The sequence below is a fragment of the Trichosurus vulpecula genome, chromosome 2, assembly GCF_011100635.1.
Source record: "Trichosurus vulpecula isolate mTriVul1 chromosome 2, mTriVul1.pri, whole genome shotgun sequence".
In the NCBI taxonomy this organism is placed as follows: domain Eukaryota; kingdom Metazoa; phylum Chordata; class Mammalia; order Diprotodontia; family Phalangeridae; genus Trichosurus; species Trichosurus vulpecula.
The window spans coordinates 156669418-156691396 of NC_050574.1; the positions used below are offsets into that span (position 1 = coordinate 156669418).

The following is a 21979-nucleotide window of genomic DNA, read 5'->3' on the forward strand; positions in this document are numbered from 1 at the left end:
GTCTATAAGCATGGGGACAACAGACCTTGTCCTCATTCGACCACTGCACCCAACTAGTACAGAACCCTACCCAATGCAGTTCTAAAATAGTCACTTTGGGAAGGTGAGATCATCTAAACCAGACTTGACAAACATCTGGCTCACACATGTGGCCCACAACACCCTATAGTGCCCAGACCAGATTAAAATGTAATTGGGAAATATTTAGCAAAATAAATAAAAATACAGTACAACATAGGCAAGTTAATTTGTGGTTTTCTAAATCAATAAGTGGCCCATAGGGATCCCTGTGTGTGGTTTACTAGCCCCTGTTTCTATTTGAATTTGACACCACTGATCTAAAGCATTGCTACCACAAAAAAAATTCAGGGATATGAGTGAAGGAAGAGTTGTTGCCTGCTCCTGCACTTACTCTCCTGATGCCCTTGTGAAAGGCCATTGATTACTTTGTCCAATACCACAATGCTCTCTCTACCTCCTAAATAAAGCCTACCTATCTTTTAAGGATCCTTTCAATACCTTCTTCCTTCATGAAGAGGTAATATGCGAGTAGGAAAAACCCTGGAGTGGGAAGGGAAAGACATCCTCATCCTGCTACTTGTTATCTATGTGACCAGCCTTGACTAAATCATTTAACCTACATGGGCCTCTGCTCTGTCACATGTAAAACAAGAGGGTTGGAACTCAATGGACACTAGCTCTAAATCTATCATTCCATGGCCTTATGATTCTATGATCCTTGCTATGCTTCTGTGACCTTGGCCAATTGACTAGACCTTTCTGGGTCTCAATTTCTTCATCTGTAAAATGGGGAGAGGGATATTGATTAGGTAATATCTAAGGTACCTCCCAGCTCTAGGCCTACAGAGATGATGCAATCAAAGGTTCCCAAACTACCCCAGCCCTCACTCCTCTCCCTCTTCTCCCAACTCCTGCATCACTTCAACAATCCTTCACTGGCATAAAATTCAGTGCATGATCATGCTTCCTTGAATGGTTATTTGAATGTTTCCTGGGTCTTATCTGTGATTCTCCAACCAAATTGGAAACTTCTCGATAAAGCCTGGAACTGAACACATAGGAGGAACTCAGTAAATATTTGCTGATTGATTCATTAGCTATCTTATATTTAGAGTGATTATTGAGCTAGGCCTGGCATTGCCTCTAGGCTGTCATCAGAACTTGAGATATCCCTTACCTGGCATTGTGATTGGCACTGCAAATCTTTCCCCACTATTCACATCTTCTACACCATGGGCTGATATGGAGTAGGGTCTGGTGGCTTTGTTCTTAAATACAATGAGGATGGTGTCACCGACCTCTGCACGAATCAGTGGTCCTGACATAAAACAATAGAGCCATGAAGTTTGCCATTACTCTTTTAATATTCACACACTTAGCATTTAGGAAAGATTTAACAAAGCAACATTGGAAACAAAGTCATAGAACCTTCAAATTTAGATTCATTCTCTGAAACTTAAGTGTTGCTTACAAATGAACTACAACAACACTACCCAGGTGGGGTGAATTTTATCCCTCCCCACTAGTGAGATGAGGCCTAGTGCAAATTGCCCAACTTTCCAGTGCCTCAGGGTCTTCATCTCTAAAAGGCACCTGCTCTTCCTAGCTCATAAACTTGTAAGCATCCAGTGAGATGATTTGTGTGAAAATTCTTTGAAAAAAATAAAAGTATGATTCAAACGAGAAGCAGTGTGATACAAGAGAAAGACAGATGAGTTAGAGTTTGAGGTCCTTGGTTCAAATTCAAACTCTGTTACTCACTACCTGTGGCTCTTACCTCTCTGGGCCTCAGGATCTTCAGGTGTAAAAGAGGGGATTCAACTAAACGACCTCTGAGGTACCTTCCAGCTCTAAGTCTATTCTCTCGAATATTCAAGTGGATCTGTGACCAATTCATCAATTCAAGTCTTTCCTCCAATAATGCAAAACCCATCCTGGGCATGTGTGCCCATCCTGGGAGACCTTCAACCATATTCTCCCAAAAGTTCACCACACTGAGTTCACCCAATATGCTGAAGGCCTTCTTTGCTTTCTCTTGATATCTTCAGGGCGCTAGTGGAGCCTGGTCATCTGCCTATCATTCCTTGCTTATTCTGTATGATCAGCCTCTCATGCTAGTTGTGTGGCCCTAGGCAAGTCAATTTACCTCTGTTTGCCTCAGTTTCCTCAACTTCAAAATGGGTCAATAAATAAATAAAATAAATAAACAATAAATAAAGGTTGCGTGAGGATCAAAAGCTGTAGTAATTACCGCATAGATCTAGTGAGAGGGTCAAATGAAATAATGTATGCACAGTGCTTTGCAAACCTTAAAATATTATATAAATGTCAAGTATGGTTTATAACTAGCTTGGAGCATTTTTGTCAGAAAAGTCACTGAGCTGTCACAGAAATACACTTTTTCACTATAAAAGTGAGTTTTGAAGAAAACAAATTTCATATGAATTTGTCTCTGAAAAGCATCTATTTTCATCGTAAAGTTGTCAATTTCAGTATTTCATATTGTTATTAAAAGAAAATTTAGATATTCTATAGCTATAGATACATATGTGCATGTGTGCATTTGTATGTATATGTTACATGTAAACATATACATTGTGTGTATATATACATATTACACATGTATATACACACCCAAAACATATATAAATACAAACCATAATTTAGAAATGCAAACTCTTATATGCATAGCTTCACTGGGCAGGAGTAAAATGATCGTGAACATTTGCTTACTCTTCAAAGGCATGGATTTACTGAAGGTGTGTCTATTCTGCCCTTTGTTCCAACTTTAAAAGTGAAACTCTTGCCTTTAGCTTTTGAAAATGAATAGCAGCAAGTCATCTGCAATCATACTGTTTTAATTCACTTCCCATCCCTTGAAGCCCAACTTAAATGCCACTTCCCTGATAAAATACTCTTTGATCTCCACTACTTACACCAGTTTGTAATAAACTTTTCCCTTAGACCTTACAATAACATTAGCATGTAATATTGTATATTACTGCTGTATTGATATCTTATCAACCCCATAAAGGCAGAGGTTGATGTCTTATCTAAACATTTATGATACCAATAGTATTGTGGTATTCCACTTTAAGTACTAATACTTTAAGTCAGACACTAATACACTTGTTAGCACAGTTGTGAACTGATCTCTAATTATTTTGGAAAGCAATTTGGAATTATAGTCAAAGAATTATAAAATTGTGACCCAACAATACCATTATTAAGTCTGTTTCCCAAGGTGACCAGGGGAAAAGGAAAAAAACCCTATATGTTCTAAAATATTTATAGTAGCTCTATTTGTGGTGGCAAATAATTGAAAACAAAGGGGATGCCCATCAATCGGGGAATGGCTGAATAAATTGCAGTATGTGATTGTGATGGAATACTATTGTGCTGTAAGAAATGACAAGCAGGTTCATTTTAGAAAAACATGGAAAGATTTTCATGAAATAATGCAGAGTAAAATGAGCAGAACTAAGAGAATGTTATAGTCAGAGCAATATTTTTCAAAAGGTAACTGTGAATGACTAAGTCATTCTAAGTAATATGATAATTGAATCAACTATGAAGGACTTAGGGAAAATGCCATCCACCTCTAGAGAAAGAACGGATATATAGAAGCATGTATTATATGGTTCGATATAGATATAGATATAGAAGTAGATATAGATGTAGATCAAATGTTGGCCTTCTCTAATGTGGGGTTGGGATGGGTAGGGAGGCAACTAAGAAAGAGAGAAAGAAAAAAGATATAAAGGAAGAAAGACAGAAAGATAGAATGATAGAAAGATGAAAGAAAGAAAGAAGGAAAGAAAGAAAGAAGGAAGGAAGGAAGGAAGGAAGAAAGAAAGGAAGGAAGGAAGGAAGGAAGGAAGGAAGGAAGGAAGGAAGGAAGGAAGGAAGGAAAGAAAGAGAAAGAAAGAAAGAAAGAAAGAAAGAAAGGAAGGAAGGAAGGAAGGAAGGAAGAAAGAAAGGAAGAAAGAAAGAGAAAGAAAGGATGTTGGGAGCAAGGGAGGAATGAAGGAAAGAAAGAGAAAAAGGAAAGAAAGAGAGAAAGAAAGAAGAAAAGGAAGGAAGACTTTAAGTCCTAATATGTTAGTGAAATGTGAATTATTACTATTATTGTTGTTACTAACACTAATAAAAAAGTTGGTTGTATGAATGCATGCTTACAAGGTCGCTTGGTTTAACCATGGCAGACTCTGTCTGTTCTGTGGTACTATTTATACTGAGGACCTGTTGGACTATAAATATTAACTGAAATGTGCCTTCAAAACTTAATACCCCTCAGGAAAGTCAAGCAGAGAATTCTAGATCTTCCAAAGGTCATCTACTTCAGTGCCCTATCTTCAGGCTCTCTGCTTTTCAACTATTTCCAGTGATTTCAGATTAAATCAATTTAGGATGGGGAAATGGGAAACAATTATCTAAACAACTCAAGTATTTCCAGAAGGCTTCAGAGTCCAGAATCCTACCGAATCAGACCTTTGGCACTGCACCCTACTCTCTCTAGGTATTAATCTTTCTTCCTGTTTATTCCTATACAAGCTATTATTACACTTATTATTAGATGAGGTGCTTCTAGCACCGTAGAGGCACTGTGCATAACTCCGCTTTTCATCCTGTGTAACTGTTATGGTTTTCGTTATAAAGGAAGAAATCATTCTTCTCTTGTTCATTTCATCTTGTTCATTTTTCATCTTGCTCAATGGAGATAGAAATGGTCTAAGAATAAGTTGCTCTCCTGATCTTATTCTCTTATATTCAATGTCTGCACAAATGAATAAATAAAACTACTTTTTCTATTATATTACTGTTGTTGGTGATGATAATAATGATGTAATATCAGCTCACATGTATATAACATTTTAAGGTTTACACATTGCTTCCCTCACAGCAGCCTGTGAGGGGGTATAGTGCAAGATGATTGCGCCCATTTTTTAGATGAGAAAACAGTGGTATAGGGAGGTTCAATGATGTAGTGGGCTCAGATTTGTAGAGGGGATTTGTAATTTTGGGAAAGCAGCTTTATGGTTAATGTCATCAGGCTTACTCTGTAAGTAAACTCTTATGTTTCTGTGCTACATCTGGCACTAATTTTATAAAAATAAATAATTCCTTTCATCTAGGCAATTATTTCATATAAACTGGGTACCAATTGATCCTTTAATAAAAAGAACCACAGAATATCAGTGTTGGAAGGGATCTTCATAGGTCATCTGTTTAACCTGCATCTCACCAGGAACTTTCTCAATAGAAAGACGCTAAGACACTCCACCGTCAATGCAAATTTTCCCTGCAGTAAAAGAATCAGATAACTATTTTGGAAAAATTCAAATTATGTTTTCTTCCTTTCTCTTCAAAGTAACAAAACTAAAGGGAAACAAGCATATTCATGGAGGGAACAGACAGTAAGTTGGTGCAGGGTGTACCTTCCACTTACCCAGAATTTCCAAATGTTCTTCCCGGGGAGAACGGGCTTTGATTTCCACAAACTCTGCATTGGTGTACTCCCTATAAACCACCTTCTTGTACTGAGATCCAATCCAGTTTTCAGTACGGTTCATAAATATATCCCCATATCTACAGATGAGAAACACAAAAATTAAAAAGGTCCCCAACTATATCGCTGTCCTCGTTCATCCTTTGTTCTCACAGAGGACCAATGACATTGCAAGGGTGATGTCTTGACTTGAGCACGAATTGGATTTAAGTGAGGCAGAGTTACATGAAGTCATCAGCCTCACTCTCTCCTCCAGAATCATCTAAGTCCAGTGGCAAGACAAAAGTCAAGATGACTGGCAATGGTCTGAGATGAGAATAATAAAACAAGAGCAACGAAGTAAGGGTTTCTAGCTACAAAGATGATAGAAATCTTTGATTTTCTCTACCTGTTCTCATGTACTTGTTTTGTTTGGTTTAGCTGGGGTTGAAGGGGTGGTGTTGGGGAAGAGTGGGGAATACTCTGGTCCTATGGACACACACAAGTTTACACCAGGCATTCATATCCATTCTCTAGTAATCCTTCATAAAGACTGACTCTGAATTCTGCCAGCACTTAAATCTATAGACTATCTTATTTGGTCCTTGTTATGCACTATGAATTGTGTGTAAATATTATCTCCCAAGTTAGATTGTGAACACTTTCTCAAAGGAAGGTGATTTCTCTTTTTATGTCTCAGAGTATATAACATAATGTTGGGCATTCTTGAGGATAAATGCTTGTCAAATGGATGGATGTTGAATTCACTACATTTCAAAATTATTGTCAAAGGGATTCCCACTTTAAGGTAAATCCATTCCAACTCTGAAATTCTATGATTGTATGAAATACTTGTAGATTGAAACAAAGCATGAATAGACAACTTGTTCCAAAAGATAGGTCGTCCTAACAAAAAATAGTTTTGTTATTAAGAGGAAAAAAGCCTGACATTTCTTAAGAAATGAAAATTATTTCATGAAAATAAATTATAGTTCAGTTTAGAAAAAATAACTATAACTGAGTTCTTTCGCATCAGCACCAGTCAAAATCATGTACTGGCACCACCAGTTCTAGAAGGAAAGACTACTTGATGAATTAATGAGTTAATGACCTAGTTAACTTTTATTTTAAAAACCAGTCTTTTAAATTTTATGCTGTCCCAATTTTAAGGGTGGTTCCCCTATTTATCCACGAGGTGGCACTGTTGTACTTGCCCCCAGTAAACATGCAGCCCACAGGTCTAAAAACAGAATCACAAAATCCTCATCTCAAAGCATGAAGGGCTATTGGAGGCCATCCAGTTCAACCTGTACAGGAGCAGGAACATCTTCTATGATACCATCCAGCCTCCACATCCAAAGAGAAGAGAAAAAGCACAAGAAGGAACTGAACTTTATTCCAGATCAGGAGTATTTGAAATAAAGCACCTTATTGTACTGAGAGCTGTGTATTTGTGGAAGTGGGTGTATATATATGCAGTGTGTGAGTATAAGAGTTATATAGGAAGGTGTCTAGGTGAATGTGTATCAATCAACAAACTTTTATTAAGGGCTTACTATGTGCCAGGCAGATGGTAGGTGCAAGAGACACAAAGACAAAAATGAAACAGTCCCTGCCCTCAAGGAGTTTGCAATCCATTGGAAGAGACTGCATGTTGATAGATATGTATATGTAAAATATATTAATAATAAATATAAGGTAATTAAATAAGGATTTAGTCACAAACTGTGCATGGGTTTATGCACACACACACACACACACGTATATATATATGCTAATATAAGCATTGCAGCCCCCCCCCCACTTCTAATTCCATCTCTATCCAGGCTAGTACCAGTCCTCAAAACTCACTTCCAGCCCACTTCCTGTTGAATTCCATCCACTTCAGCCTACCTTTCCGTTCCCCTGAATCTACATCCAAGATGTCTGAGAGTTCAGTCCTTTTTTCCGCCTTCCACCTAAAGCATTACAGAGTCTCAAGACATCCATCCATCTGCCCTTCTTGCCATCCAGTCTTTCACCTTTCCATGCTATCTCAAGGGTGACCTTTCACAGATAGGCACTGACCACCATCCAAAAGCGCCAGTACTAGGGGTGCCCACAAGGGAAAATTGTGGTCAAATGAGGGCATTCTAGTTCCCTTTCAATGATAGAAATCGGCAGTTCTCATACCCAGCAAGTCTTTCTCAAAATTCTTATTCTAAAGTCTATAAAATCAATGCATCTTCAGGTTTCTATCTTTTAGCAAATTCTAGCAAGCATCCCCATCAGTCACATGGCCACCCACTGGATTGGTCTTTGGTACCTTTCTCCTCCTGCATCCAAGTGATATTTTTCAGACTCCCAATTTTTGTTAGGTGCATAGTCCCATTCAATCTCTTCTGCAGCAATGTAGAAGGTCCTTATCATCCCATAGGGCTTCTCCAAAGGTGCCATGTTGCCGCAGCCACTGACTTCATACATTTGTTTCATACCCCTTGTAAAGTGATCCATTGTGCTACAAAACACCTTAAAAATGCCTGAAAGAGAAATCATTTGGTATTTGTGCAAGTGGTTGCTTGATTTTGTTTTCAAGAAATCAAAATATTTTTCTCCAAATCAAATTTAACCTGAGATCATTTAATTAAGCCAAAAAATGTTTTCCAGTTTGGAATTCATTTATGATGAAGAAAAATACTTTGCAACCATAAAGCAATTTGTCTGTTTCTTTTCTACTGTTAGTATTTAATGAATATGTAAGCTATTTTTGTGTCATTGATAGAATATTACTATTTTCGATCATTCTGCTATAGTATCTCACTTCTAAGACTCTGAAATCATGTGTTTCCACCTAAAGGCAAATACACAACCTACAGCCAAAGGAAAATTTGCTTTACTGAGGCCATGAACACATTATGCCAGAATTGGAAGAATTATAAAGGTTAATGGGAAGATCAACCTATTATATTCGATATAAAAAGCCTTAACTGGTTTTTAAACTGAATTGTACACTTATTATTATCATTAATCATCACCATTACTGTTTTGCTAAATTAGCTACATGTTTTGGCAATTTATAAACATGAGCTAATCAATCATTATCAGATAATATAAAACCCTATTAGGATTTCTAGAGGGATCCAAACTGAAGAACTGGAAAGTACTTAGATTAACATTACAGTTACTTATTGCCCTAGCAGAGATTTGCCCATACGAGTTAACTACTCAGCACATGCTCCATTATCCATCTTTGGATTTTGAACAGCTGCGGAGAAGGAAACTTCAAGTTATCTTCTTTGCATCAATCCATATCTGTGCAACACTTTGCTTAACAGAGTGAAGTAGAGGTAAAAACTATAAAAACAACTTCAGGATAAGCAACTTCTATAACTATTACCATCTAGCCAGTCAGCTCCGGGCAATGCTCAAATGCCCTCTTCCCCCAAAAAGTGCATGATGAAGATGTTTCTGGGGATATGGAGCAGGACAGAGGCCCTCATACAATCTTTTTTGGTGGGCCCAAGAATACAAACTCAGGAAACTGATAATAACCTGGTGGGACTGTTATGCAGTGAACTTTTCAAAGGTTAAAAAGGAAATATCCGGGGTGGATAAAAAAAAAAAACTCCAAGTCTTTTAGCTACTGTATTGGCAATCTTATTTGTTCATTAGAGAATGAGGGATAGGGATTGGTGAAATGAATAATTTCTCAAATATCAGGAAACATATCTGGCATATCCATTGCAAAATCATTAAGAAAGCTTCAAAAACATTAAAAACCTTTCCAAAAAATTGAAATCAAATGAAATGGAATGAACTGCCATAAAAGATAGTGAGCTCTCTGCCCTTCAATGAATTTAAGGAAAGGCTAGAAGACTCCTTGGAATTGTAGATTTTGAGTTGGAAGGGGCCTTACAGGCCATTTAGTTAAACCCCACCACCCTTGATTTTTCAGGTAAGAAAACTGAGTCCCAGAGAGATTAAATTGTAGACAAGATGGGATTTGAATCTTGTGGCTGATATTACAAATGGATTTATGTATCAGACGGGGCACTGAACTTGATTACCTCTCAGGTCCCTTCCAAGTCTGAGATTGTGTGATAGTACGGTTTTAAGAGATTTAGGAGTTGGGGCAGCTGGGTGGCACAGTGAGTAGAGCGCTGGCCCTGGAGTCAGGAGGACCTGATTTCAAATCCGGCCTCAGACACTTGATACACTTACTAGCTATGTGACCTTGGGCAAGTCACTTAACCCCAATTGCCCTGCCTTCCCCACTCAAAAAAAAAAAAGAGATTCAGAAGTCTTATTTCAGAACTTAAGAATTGAATTAGGACCTAAAATTAGCTCTACAAAACTTGTAAAAGTATTTGTTATTATAAAATCATAAAATTTTCACATTGGAGGGATCTCACCGGTCATTTAGTCTAATCTATAGCTGATCACAAATACTCTCTATTGAATTCCTAACAAGTGGTCAGCCAGTCTTCTCTTGATGACCTCCTGTGATAGGGAACTCACAACTCTCAATTCAACCCAATTTTTGGTCAATTCAGTAGCTAGGAGCCACAACGGGGAGAGCACTGAGCCTGAAATCAGGAAGAGTTCAAATTCAGCCTCCAACACTTACTGGCTGTGTGAGCCTGGGCAAGTCACTTAACCTCTGCTTCCCTCAGTTCCCTCATTTGTCAAATGGGGAGAATAACAGCGCCTACCTTCCAAGGTTATCGTGAGGATCAGATCCAAAAAAATAACTGTAAAGTGCTTATCCCAGTGCCCGGCACATAGTAAGCACTATATAAATGTTAACTGCTGTTATTTGTTGTTATTATTAATCCTAATAGAGAGGAAGTTTTTCTTTATACTGAACTGAACTGTCTCTCTACAGCTTCCTCCCGTTGTTCTGAATTCTTTCCTGGGCCCTAATTCTGGGGCCAAGCTGATCAAGAATTAATGAGTTCACAGAAGACAGATACCCCAGGGAATAGAGCTCCCCTCCACCTCCCCATGCCCAGTCTTCAGTCCTGAAGAGGGAAATTTGGAAAAAGAGCTTTGTGTCGGAGGCTTCCCTCTGGCTTGGGAGTCACAAATGATCTGCTAGTCTACCAGAGATAGGTTAAGAACTAGGACTGCCCACGAGGCAGAGATGACGGAGCTCCTAGTCTCAGCCAGTACTCGGACAAAGAGTTTGTAGCTCAAGCCTCGGCTGGGCATTGCTGACAACGTCTTCGCTGACGATACTGAGAGGCCTCTAAGCAGCAAATCAGTGTTTGGGGCAAAGAAGCAAAATGTCCATTAACACATTGGACACAGCAGGCAAGGACTCGTTCTGAAGGGCAGATTGATTTCTGGACACCGCTTAGGGTCGGTGCTTAGGAGATAAGAAATTTGCTCCTCGGCATTTCTGACTTGTTTGCTGATTGGCACTTGGATGCTACTCTGATAGATTGGCAATATTCATCTCCCCTTCTGGAGTGTTATGCCTTTTAAAGGCAGGAAGCATGTCTTACATCTCTTTGTATTCTCAGCATTCACCACCGTGCTAGAAGATGTTCATTGTTGCAGAGAATGATGGGATGAAAGTATGACACAGATACAACATCTACTCCGATCCAAGAAATGTTCATTGCATTCAATCTTTTCAGATTCTTCATGATCCCGTTTGGGGTTTTCTTGGCAAAGATACTGGAGGGATTTGCCGTTTCCTTCTCCAACTCATTTTACTGATGAAGAAACTGGGTCAAACAGGGTTAAGTGACTAGCCCAGAGTCACACAGCTAGTAAGTGTTTGAGGCTGGATTTGAACTTAGAGAGATGAGTCTTCCTGATTCCAGGCCTGGTGTTCTTTCCACTGCGCTACTTTCCTGCCCAAATATTTGTTAAATCTCAGCCAAGTGCAATACAGGGCAGCCAGGTGGTGCAGTGGATAGAAGGGCACGCCTGGAGTCAAGAAGATTCATTTTTCTGAGTTGAAATCTGGCCTCAGACACTTAATAGCCGTGTGACCCTGGGCAAGTCACTTAGCCCTGTTTGCCTCAGTTTCCTCATCTGTAAAATGAGATGGAGAAGGAAACAGCAAACCACTCTAATATCTTTGACAAGAAAACCCCAAATGGGGTCATGAAGAGTCAGACATGACTTAAATGACTGAACAACAACACCACATGCAATGTATGGTAGTAGGCATTGGAGATAGACAAAAATGAAACTTCCTGCCCTCAAGCTACTTACATTCTGTTGGGGCTTATTCTGTTAATATATAACTATATATATACACATATGTTTATGTGTATGTATATATATACATATATATGATATTTTGAGAAGAGAAGGATTCCAACTAGTGGGGGTGGGGGTGGTGGTAGTGGTGGAAGGACATCAGGAAAGGCTTCCCAGAGGATGCAGCGCCTGAGCCTTGAAGGAAAGCTAAGGATTCTAAGAAGTGGACATAAAGAATGCATTTGAAAAAGCATTCCAGGCTCATGCAAAGGTATGAAGGTGAGAGATAGAATGCTGAAATCAAGAAAGAGTAAGTAAGCCAGCTGGTTTGGAATGTAGACTGCATGAAGGGAAATAGCAGGGCAAAGGCCTAGAAAGTTAGAGTGGAGCCAGATGGGGAAAGATTTTACAGGTCACTCAAGGGGTTTGCATCTTCATCCCAGAGGAAGCTGCTGAAGGTTGCTGAACAGAGAGTCTTGTGGTCAGACAGATTTGTGCTTTAGAAGGTTACTCCGCCAGTCTGTGCAGTGGGTAGATTGCAGAGGGGAGATACTAGAAGCCGGGAATTCAATCAGGAGGCTTCTGCAAGATTCCAGGTGATGAGGGCCTGATTTACAGTTGTAAAGACAGAGAGGAGAGACTGAATGCAAGATATATTGTGGGAATAGAATTTTTAAAATGTGCCAACTGACTAGGTAGGGTGGTGGGGAGAGAAGACAGGGTTAAAAAGTCAAAGATGACTCCAAGATTGCAAACCTGAGTAACGAGAAGTACGGAGATTACCTCAATAGAAATAGAATAGTTTGGATGGAGAGGGGGTTTTTAGGGGGAGGAGAAGATAGAGTTCTATTTTGTGCATGTTGTTTTGAGATGTCTATAGGAATCCAGTTTGAGATGCAAAACAAATAGCTGGTAATGTGGGACTGAATCTCAAAAAGAGATTGGGGCTAGATATCTATTTATCTATCTATCCAGATGCAGATGAATATATACACTCATCTGTATTGCACACATACATATTACATAAATATATGTAAACATTCATGTGTGTGTTTATATACACGTATATGTCATCATCACAAAGGTGAATAATAAGAACCCAGGTAATCTTACCAAGAGATGACATAGAAAGGGTAAAGAAGAGAATACAGGACAGAGCAATGGGGGAAAAACAGTTACAAGGTGGGACACGGAGACTAGGAAGCAGAAGCCAGACCCGTAGGGGTGCAGGACACAGCAATGTTACAAAAACCCAGAAAGGAAATCCAGGAGGAAGAGGTTGTCAGTAACGTCCGATGCAACAGAAAGATTAAAAATAGATGTGGACCGAGTTGAATTTAGCAATTAAAAGTCATTGGTAACCTTAAATTGTCAGCTTTGAGTCCTGAGGTTAGTAGTTGAAAAGCAAATGGGAGAGAAGCGGATGCCTCACACATAGATGGCAGTTTCTTAGAGTTTGGTTGCAAAAATCAGTCAGTCAGTCAATTAGCATTTATTAAATGCCTGCTATGTGCCAGATACTGTTCTAAACCCCAAGGATACAAAGAAAGGCAAAAACAGTCCCTGCTCTGTTGGAGCTCGCAGTCTGATGGGGGAGATAGCACACAAACCACTGTGAACAAGTGAGATATATACAGGATAAATTGGAGATAATCTCTGGGGTATGACATTTATATGAAGGAGGACTGGGAAGTGCCTCTTGCAGAAGGTGGGGTTGTAGCTAAGACTTCAAGGAACTCAGGGAAGCCAGGAGGTGGGCATGAAGAGGAAAAGCATTGCAGGCATGGGGGCAGCCAGTGAAAATGTTCAAGATCCAGCAATGGGGTGGGTACCAAACAAGGAAGCTGGTGGCAATGAAAGGGAGTAAGGTGTAAGAAGATTGGAGAGGTTAGAAGGGGACAGTCTATGGAAGGCTGTGAAGGCCAAACAAGGGATTTTATATCTTAGCCCCCTCTTAGAAGTAATAGGGAGTCATTAGAATTTATTGAATATGGGGGTCAATATGGTCAAATTTTAACTTTAGGTAGATCAATTTGACAGCTGAGTAAAGGATGGATTGGAGTGAGAGACTGCATGCAAGGAGACCAACCAGAAGGCTATTGCCTTAGTCCAAGTGGGAGGTGATATGGGATTACACCAGGGGAGTGGCAAAAGGGAGAAAGAACAGGAAATGGGAGGAAAAACAATACAATAGCTTGTGGGTCAAGAGAGGTTTCTTTAAAGATGGAGGAAAACTTGAGCATATAGGGAATAAGGGTGAAGCCAGTAAGTAGGAAGAGATTGAAAATTAGAGAGAGAAACAGGCAATTTTATATATATATATATATATATATATGTTTGTGTGTATGTATACATACATGTACATACACACAGATATATACATGCATATGTGTATATATGTATATGTATGTGTATATATGTGCATGTATATATGTATATGTGTTTGTGTGTATGTATACATACATGCACATACACACAGATATATACATATGTGTATATATGTATATGTGTGTATATATGTGTGTGTATATATATATATATATATATGTAAAACAGAGAGAAATTTGAAGGGGCAAACTCTTAGAGGAGGCAGGAAGAGATGGGATCAAAAACATAAGAAGAGGGATTTATTTAGTTAGGAAAAGGGTCACCTTTTTCTCAAGGACTGGGGCAAAGGAGGAGAGAAGTGGAATGATGTTAAGGGGGTCTATCCTTAAATTCCTTTCTTCAAAGTGTGGGATAGAGGAAAAGAAACTCACAATTCTTCACATCTATGAGAACTTTCTGTTAAAAGGGTCATGGATTCTTTGAGGTCAGACACTGGCTCCCCTATGCCCCATGGGTAGATGATATCCTATGGAAGAGTCCCTCATGGACTCCTTTGCATAAGGGTTCTAGTAGCAATGCAGCCTACTCTTAACGGACCCTTGGGCCACTGGAGGATTAATTATTAGAAGGCAGGATTCCTTGAATGCCCTACCAACTAAGTGCTTCTGGTCAGGAAAGACCTAGTTAGGCCAATGACCTGGTTGTCTGTGCCTCCTGGATGCCTCATGGTAGTAGTTGAGGAGAATAAAGAAAATGTGTATCTCTTTAGAGGACTGAAGTACTCAGTGCCATGAGACGTGTTTTTTTTTTCTGGGAATAGGGTTGCATCATTTTCAGGACTCTGTTTCATGGCTGGATATAATTTCTGAGGATTTTCATCTTCTTACCAACATAAATTCTAAATTAAACTTTTACTCTTTTAGCCAGAGTAATCTCTAACTAACATCATCATGGACATAACTAGACTCTAGTTGCCAGCAACATACAAAGGAGTCATCCCTATGCAGAGAACCCCGTGCATACTATGCATTTAGCTAGAAAGCACAAATTTACCTGCATGGTCTGGCTGCATAAATGCTGTTGTGGCCATGTGTGGAAATAGGGCCAAAGTATCCCTGTGAGTCCCTCTCAGATGAATAGTATTCCCTGGAAAATAAACTCCGTGCATATCTGTGTCAGTACCCATTCCAATCATATGCCAGGAAACTTTATCGCCTTTGCACATATCCAGGCCCGGCTGATTGCCAAACATGTAACCGTTTACAGCTGAATAAAAGAAAAAGGAGGCAAATGGTTAGAGACGATGCTAATACTGTCGATGCTGATAATACATTGGGGCATAATTCTAGTGAAAGATATCAACTTATGTTGAGTAGAAAGATTTGCATTAAATATCATTGATAAAAGTTTAATATTGTAGTTATTTAAGGAATCTATAAAATAGATAAAACTAACGGCTGTTCACCAACAGGAAAGTGGTCAAAGGATTTGAAGAGTTTTAAAAAGAAAAATTGCAAGCTACAAAACCATGTGAAAACATACTCCAAATCCTTAATAGTAAGAGAATTATTAGTTAAAGCAATTCTGAAGTTCTGTCTCATACTTTGCAAATAGGCAAAGATGATTAAAATGAGAATAATGTTGGAGGGCCTTTGGGAAGATGGTCATATTAATAATTGAGGTAGCCAGGTGTCCCTGTAGGTAGAGTGCTAGACTTGGAGTCAGGAATACCTGAGTTCAAATCCTGCCTCAGACATTTCCTAGCTGTGTAATCTCTAGTGAGTCACTTAGCCTCTATTTCCGTCAATATCCTCATCTGTAAAGTGGGGAAAGGAATTGCACATATCTCCCAGGATTGTTGTGACGATAAAATGAGATATTAGTGAAGTGCTTCATGAACCTAAAAGTGCTATCTATCTATCTATTATATATGTATGTGTGTGTATGCTAGCTATTATTGGTATTAATAAAAAATAATGATGATGATCATATGATAATGACTTGTTATTGCTCAGTTGTTTCAGTTGTGATCAACTCTTTGTGACTGCATTTGGGGTTTCCTTGGCAAAGATACTGGAGTAGTTTGTCATTTCCTTCTCCAGCTCATTTTACAGATGAGGAAACTGAGGCAAACAGGGTTAAGTGACTTGCCCAGCATCACAAAGCTAATAAATGTCTGAGACTAGATTTGGACTCAGGAACATGAGTCTTCCTGACATCCAGGTACAATGCTCTATACACTGCCTTACCCACTTGCCAATGATAATGATAAGTGACACCAATAATAATAAATTAATAATAGTTAGATAGTAACATTAATGATAATAGTATGATAGTAAGATGATAGTAACATTAATAATAATGTTTGCTTAAGCTGTGGCTTGATCCAACCATCCTGGAAAGCAATTTGAAGTTATATAAGAAAATTGACTAATCTGTCTATATTCTTTTGACTCATCAATTTTATTACTGGGAATATACACCAAGGAGATCAAAGCCAGAAACAAAGCTCAAACATATATACCACTATTTTCTTAGAAGTCTCCTTTTTCATAGCAAAAGATTAAGAAAAGCGAGTGCCCATCCATGAAGGAATAGCTGTGACATATGAATTTAGTAGAACATTTTTATGCAGCAAGAAACGATAAGTGGGAGGAATTCAGGGAAACATGGCAAGATGTATCTGAACTGAAGTAAAGTGGGATAAGCAGAAACAAAAGACACATTTGCATGATGACTACAACACTATAAATGAAAATAATCGTTAAAAGGAAGCCCAAATCTGAAAACTAAGGAGCCAGTGATAGTCCCAGAGAGCAGTTAATGAAAAATATCCCTCTCTTCACAGACAAGAGGCAGCAGATGCAAAGTCACTGTTATCAGATATTTTTGCTTAAACAGTTTTCTTTGTTACAAGGGGTGGTAAATCTGAAGAGTTAGGAAAACTCCTCCACTCCCACTTTTAATATAACTGTGAAATGTAGAGAACTAAAAACATATTAAAAGAAAAATATAAAGTTTATGTATATCTACAATGTGGGTATTCTGTCTCACAGTTGAACGATGCTAACGTCAACAATAGCAAAAGGCAATGAATGTATTATGGTAGAAGAACATATGTGTTCATTGTGAAGATGTAAAGAATAATAATCTGTTAGTCTGATAGGGTCATAGGATTTAAAACTGGAAGGGACCTAAGACATCATGGAGTCCAACCTCTTCATTTTGCAGATTAGAATACTGAGATTTAGGGAGAGGGCAATGACTTGAATATTCACACTGGTAAAAAGAGTTGAGATTGGCCTACAAGGCTAGAGCACTTTCTATCACGCCGTGTGCTTGTATTTGAAAATTATTGTGGAAATACATAAATAATAGTAATTGTAACATACATTTCCTCTACTGCAGTCCTCCTTGGATGCCTCAACATTGCACAGAAGGGACTGTGGGTTCATACTAGCTGTAAGGGACCTTAGAAACCATCTGGTACAACTCACTTGTTTTACAGATGAGGTAACCAAGGCCCACAGGGAGTAAATGACTTGCCTTTGGTCATACAACTAGTAAGTGATAAAGGTAAGATTCTTGAAGGTTAAACCAAGGAATCACAAGCTCAAGTATGAGCTTGTTGCTTGAGTTGATATTATCATTAAAATTCTAAAATTAAAGTCTAACCAGATAGGATAAATTCCTGCCAACTCCCCTTCAGTATACTGGAAAGAGCACTGGATTTGGTGCTAGAGGACTTGGATTTGAAACCTGGCTCTTATACTTACTACCCTTGTGACCTTGAGAAAATAACTCCTTGTTATTGGGAGCCTACATCAAAAGCCTCCAAGGAAAATATGAATTGGGCTCAGGCCATGGAAGATCTCAAAAAGGATTTGGAAAAGCAAGTTAGAGAAGTAGAGGAAAAATTGGGAAGAGAAATGAGAGTGATGCAAGAAAACCATGAAAAACAAGTCAATGACTTGCTAAAGGAGACCCAAAAAATACCGAAGAAAAGAACACCTTAAAAAATAGACTAACTCAGATGGCAAAAGATCTCCAAAAAAAACAATGAGGAGAAGAAGGCCTTGAAAGGCAGAATTACCCAAATGGAAAAGGAGGTCCAAAAGACCACTGAAGAAAATACTACCTTAAAAATTAGATCGGAGCAAGTGGAAGCTAGTGACTTTATGAGAAATCAAGATATTATAAAACAGAACCAAAGGAGTGAAAAAATGGAAGAAAATGTGAAATATCTCGTTGGAAAAACCACTGACCTGGAAAATAGATCCAGGAGAGATAATTTAAAAATTATTGGACTACCTGAAACCCATGACCAAAAAAAGAGCCTAGATATCATCCCTCAAGAAATTATCAAGGAAAACTGCCCTGATATTCTAGAGTCAGAGGGTAAATAGAACTTGAAAGAATCCACCAATCACCTCCTGAAAAAGATCCCAAAAAGAAAACTTCTAGGAATATTGTCACCAAATTCTAGAGCTCCCAGATCAAGGAGAAAATAGTGCAAGCAGCCAGAAAGAAACAATATGAGTATTGTAGAAACACAATCAGGATAACACAAGATCTAGCAGCTTCTACATTAAGGGATCAAAGGGCTTGGAATATATTCTGGAGGTCAACGGAGCTAGGATTAAAACCAAGAATCACCTACCCAGCAAAACTGAGTATCATACTCCAAGGCAAAATATGGACTTTCAATAAAATAGAGGACTTTCAAGCTTTCTCAGTGAAAAGACCAGAGCTAAATAGAAAATTTGACTTTCAAACAGAAGAATCAAGAGAAGCATGAAAAGGTAAACAAGAAAGAGAAATCATAAGGGACTTACTAAAGTTGTCCTGTTTTATTTACATTCCTACATGGAAAGATGATGTGTATAATTCATGAGACCTCAGTATTAGGGTAGCTGAAGGGAATATACATACATACATATATATTTATATGCATATATACATATATATATACATAGAGAGAGAGAGAGAGAGAGAGAGAGACAGGGAGAGAGAGAGATGGAGAGAAAGAGACAGAGAGAGACAGAGAGAGACAGAGAGAGAGACAGAGAGACAGAGAGAGCGAGGGGGCACAGAGTGAGTTGAATATGAAGGGATGATATCTAAAAAAATAAAATAAAATTAAGGGATGAGAAAGGAATATATTGAGAGAGGGAGAAAGGGAGAGATAGAATGGGGTAAATTATCTCACATAAAAGTGGCAAGAAAAAGCAGGAAGGGAAGAGGGGGCAAGTGAGGGGGCATGAGTGAATCTTGTTCTCATCGGATTTGACTTGAGGAGGGAATAACATACACACTTAATTGGATATCTTACCCCACAGGAAAGAAGGGGGAAGGGGATAAAAAGGGGGGACGATAGAAGGGAGGGCAGATAGGGGGAGGAGGTAATCAAAAGGAAACACTTTTGAAAAGGGACAGGGTCAAGGGAGAAAACTGAATAAAGGGGGATAGGATAGGAGGGAGCAAAATACAGTTAGTCTTTCACAGTATGAGTATTGTGGAAGGGTTTTGCATAATGATACATATGTGGCTTATGTGGAATTGCTTGCCTTCTTAGGGAGGGTGGGTGGGGAGAAAACAGGGGAGAGAATTTTGAGCTCAAAGTTTTAAAAGCAGATGCACAAAAAAAAGTTGTTTTTGAATGCAACTGGGAAATAAGATATACAGGCAATGGGACATAGAAATCTATCTTGCCATACAAGAAAGTAAGGGGAAAGGGATAGGGTGGGGGAGTGGGGTGACAGAGGGGAGGGCTGACTGGGGAATGGGGCAATCAGAATACATGCCATCTTGGAGTGGGGGGGAGGGTAGAAATGGGGAGAAAATTTGTAACTCAAAATCTTGTGGAAATCAATGCTGAAAACTAAAAATATTAAATAAATGATAAAATATTAAGCTAAAAAATAGTATTACAGTACAATAATATTACATCACATTCACAATTTGTTTGGCCATTCCTTATTTGATGGTCATCTGCTTAGTTTCCAGTTTCTTAATACAAAAAACTGCTATAAACATTTTTGTACCACAGGATGTCTTATGGAGTGATTTAGCTAGGTCAATGGGTCACTGTTTAATAATTTTTTCTATGTATAATTCCAATGTTTTCCAGAATGGTTGCACCTATTCACAGTTTCACCAGTAGTGCTTGTTTTTTCCACAACCCCTCCAACATTTGTTATTTTATTTTTTTGCCTGACACGTAGTAGATGTTTAGTAAATGCTAGTTGATTGGCTATCATCTTTGCCAATCTAATGGGTGTGAGGTAGAGCCTCATAATTATTTTAATTTGCATTTCTCTTTTTATATCATCATTAATACCCAATGTGTATGTATTCACTTATACACGTCATACATAAGATCATACCTTTTATCTGCTCTGAGAGTTTGGCAGTTACAGAAGAGATTTAGAACAAATAACCCTCCCTTGCCGATGCCTCCACTGGTAGCTTCTTAGCTAGTAGTAATGATTATACACTATCTCTTGCATCCTACTGTGTTACACAACAATAGAAGGTTATGTAACCATTCGGTGCCGTCTACCTTTCCAGACGTCTTACAGGGCTGCATTCCACACACACTATATCTGGCCACTGTCAGGGCTTTCATGACTCAAATACCTGATCCTCTCCTCTCCATGTGTCCAATTCTTTCCTATCATTTAAAGTTTAAGTGACCTGTATTCCAGCTAGTTCTCCAATTAAGCTCCTTTCTTCTTCACCACTCCCAGGTCACTTTCCAAACACTGCATGGCCTTCACCAGGGACTATTTCCTGACTCCCTGAAATGGGAATGGAGAATAACTGGCAGCTGTAGGTCCTTCCCCTACCCTCATCTCAGTAGAATACTCAACCTTAGATATCTTTCCTCCCACTGTCTCTTTGCTCATACATGTTCTCTGTGCCTGGAAGACTCTTCTTTCCACTCTTGACCTCAATTTCTACCCATTCAGTAAACCCAACCCAAATGCCACCTTTTCTGGAAAACTTTTCCTGATCTCTCTTTTCAGCAATGATCTTCCTCTTCTAATTCATAGAACATATACGGCTACAAATCTGGTATCATAGCATCATAGGTTTAGAGTTAGGAGGACCTCAGAACCATCTAGTCCAACCTATTCCTTTTACAGATGAGGAAAAAGGCCAAGTGACTTACATAAGGTCACACAAGTGACCAAATAAGCATAAGAGGCCATATTTAAACCTGGTACCTCTGATTCCAACCTAATGCCTTTTCTACTATACCACACTACATTTGTGCATCTCGATAAATTGCAAGTTCTATGCTAATGAGAGGCAATATGTCATAAGGGACAGAGAACTGGCATTGGAGTCAGGGCAGGTTTGAATAGCACCCTTAACCTATAGTAGCTATGTAACCCCAAGTCATTTAACATCTCGGAGCTCTAGAAAGCTCTCTAAGACCATAAATTGTATAACCATTGCTGAATTTCATCAGCAGAGAGGGGGTTTCCTCATAGGAGATTCTTTACATTAATGAAATCACAGTTCCCCTTTGTTGGACTAAAGTTTTCATCATTGAAGGGACTGTGTCTTATCTAAGCTTTATGTTTTCCATAGTGTCCTGGTAGGTACTTAATACAAATTTACTGAATTGATCTGAATATGTTGTTAAATAAAGCCACTAGCCAATGGAGTGGATTAGTAGGTTCTCCTGCTGAGTCTGCCATATTGAGAATATTAGCTACAAAACTGGATTCCATGGATGTCTCCTGTCCAGTGGAAGTGTTTCTTCGACTTTAAGTTCCCTATAAATGAGCTGATTAATAGACAATGGCTTGAGAAATTCAACACTCCCTTTCATAATTCACAGGAGGGTTTATATAGTGTTGAACTGGTTATCTGACATTATAGGAAATCCAGAAGACCACATACTATGGTGGAAAAAGGGCTGAATTTCAAAGGCCT

The 21979-nt window shown here is 38.7% G+C and overlaps 1 protein-coding gene across 2 annotated transcripts in view; it reads right to left on the reverse strand.

The window, feature by feature from the left end:
• The window catches only part of HEPHL1 (hephaestin like 1), a 123186-nt gene that overhangs the window by 14618 nt on the left and 86589 nt on the right, over window positions 1-21979 (reverse strand). For both annotated transcript variants that reach the window (XM_036746688.1, XM_036746687.1), the window contains exons 11-14: window positions 15086-15298; window positions 7815-8028; window positions 5471-5610; window positions 1199-1339 (exon numbers count right to left, since the gene is read on the reverse strand). In XM_036746688.1, coding sequence (XP_036602583.1) covers window positions 1199-1339; window positions 5471-5610; window positions 7815-8028; window positions 15086-15298 — 708 coding nt within the window. The remainder of the gene's footprint in view (window positions 1-1198; window positions 1340-5470; window positions 5611-7814; window positions 8029-15085; window positions 15299-21979) is intronic.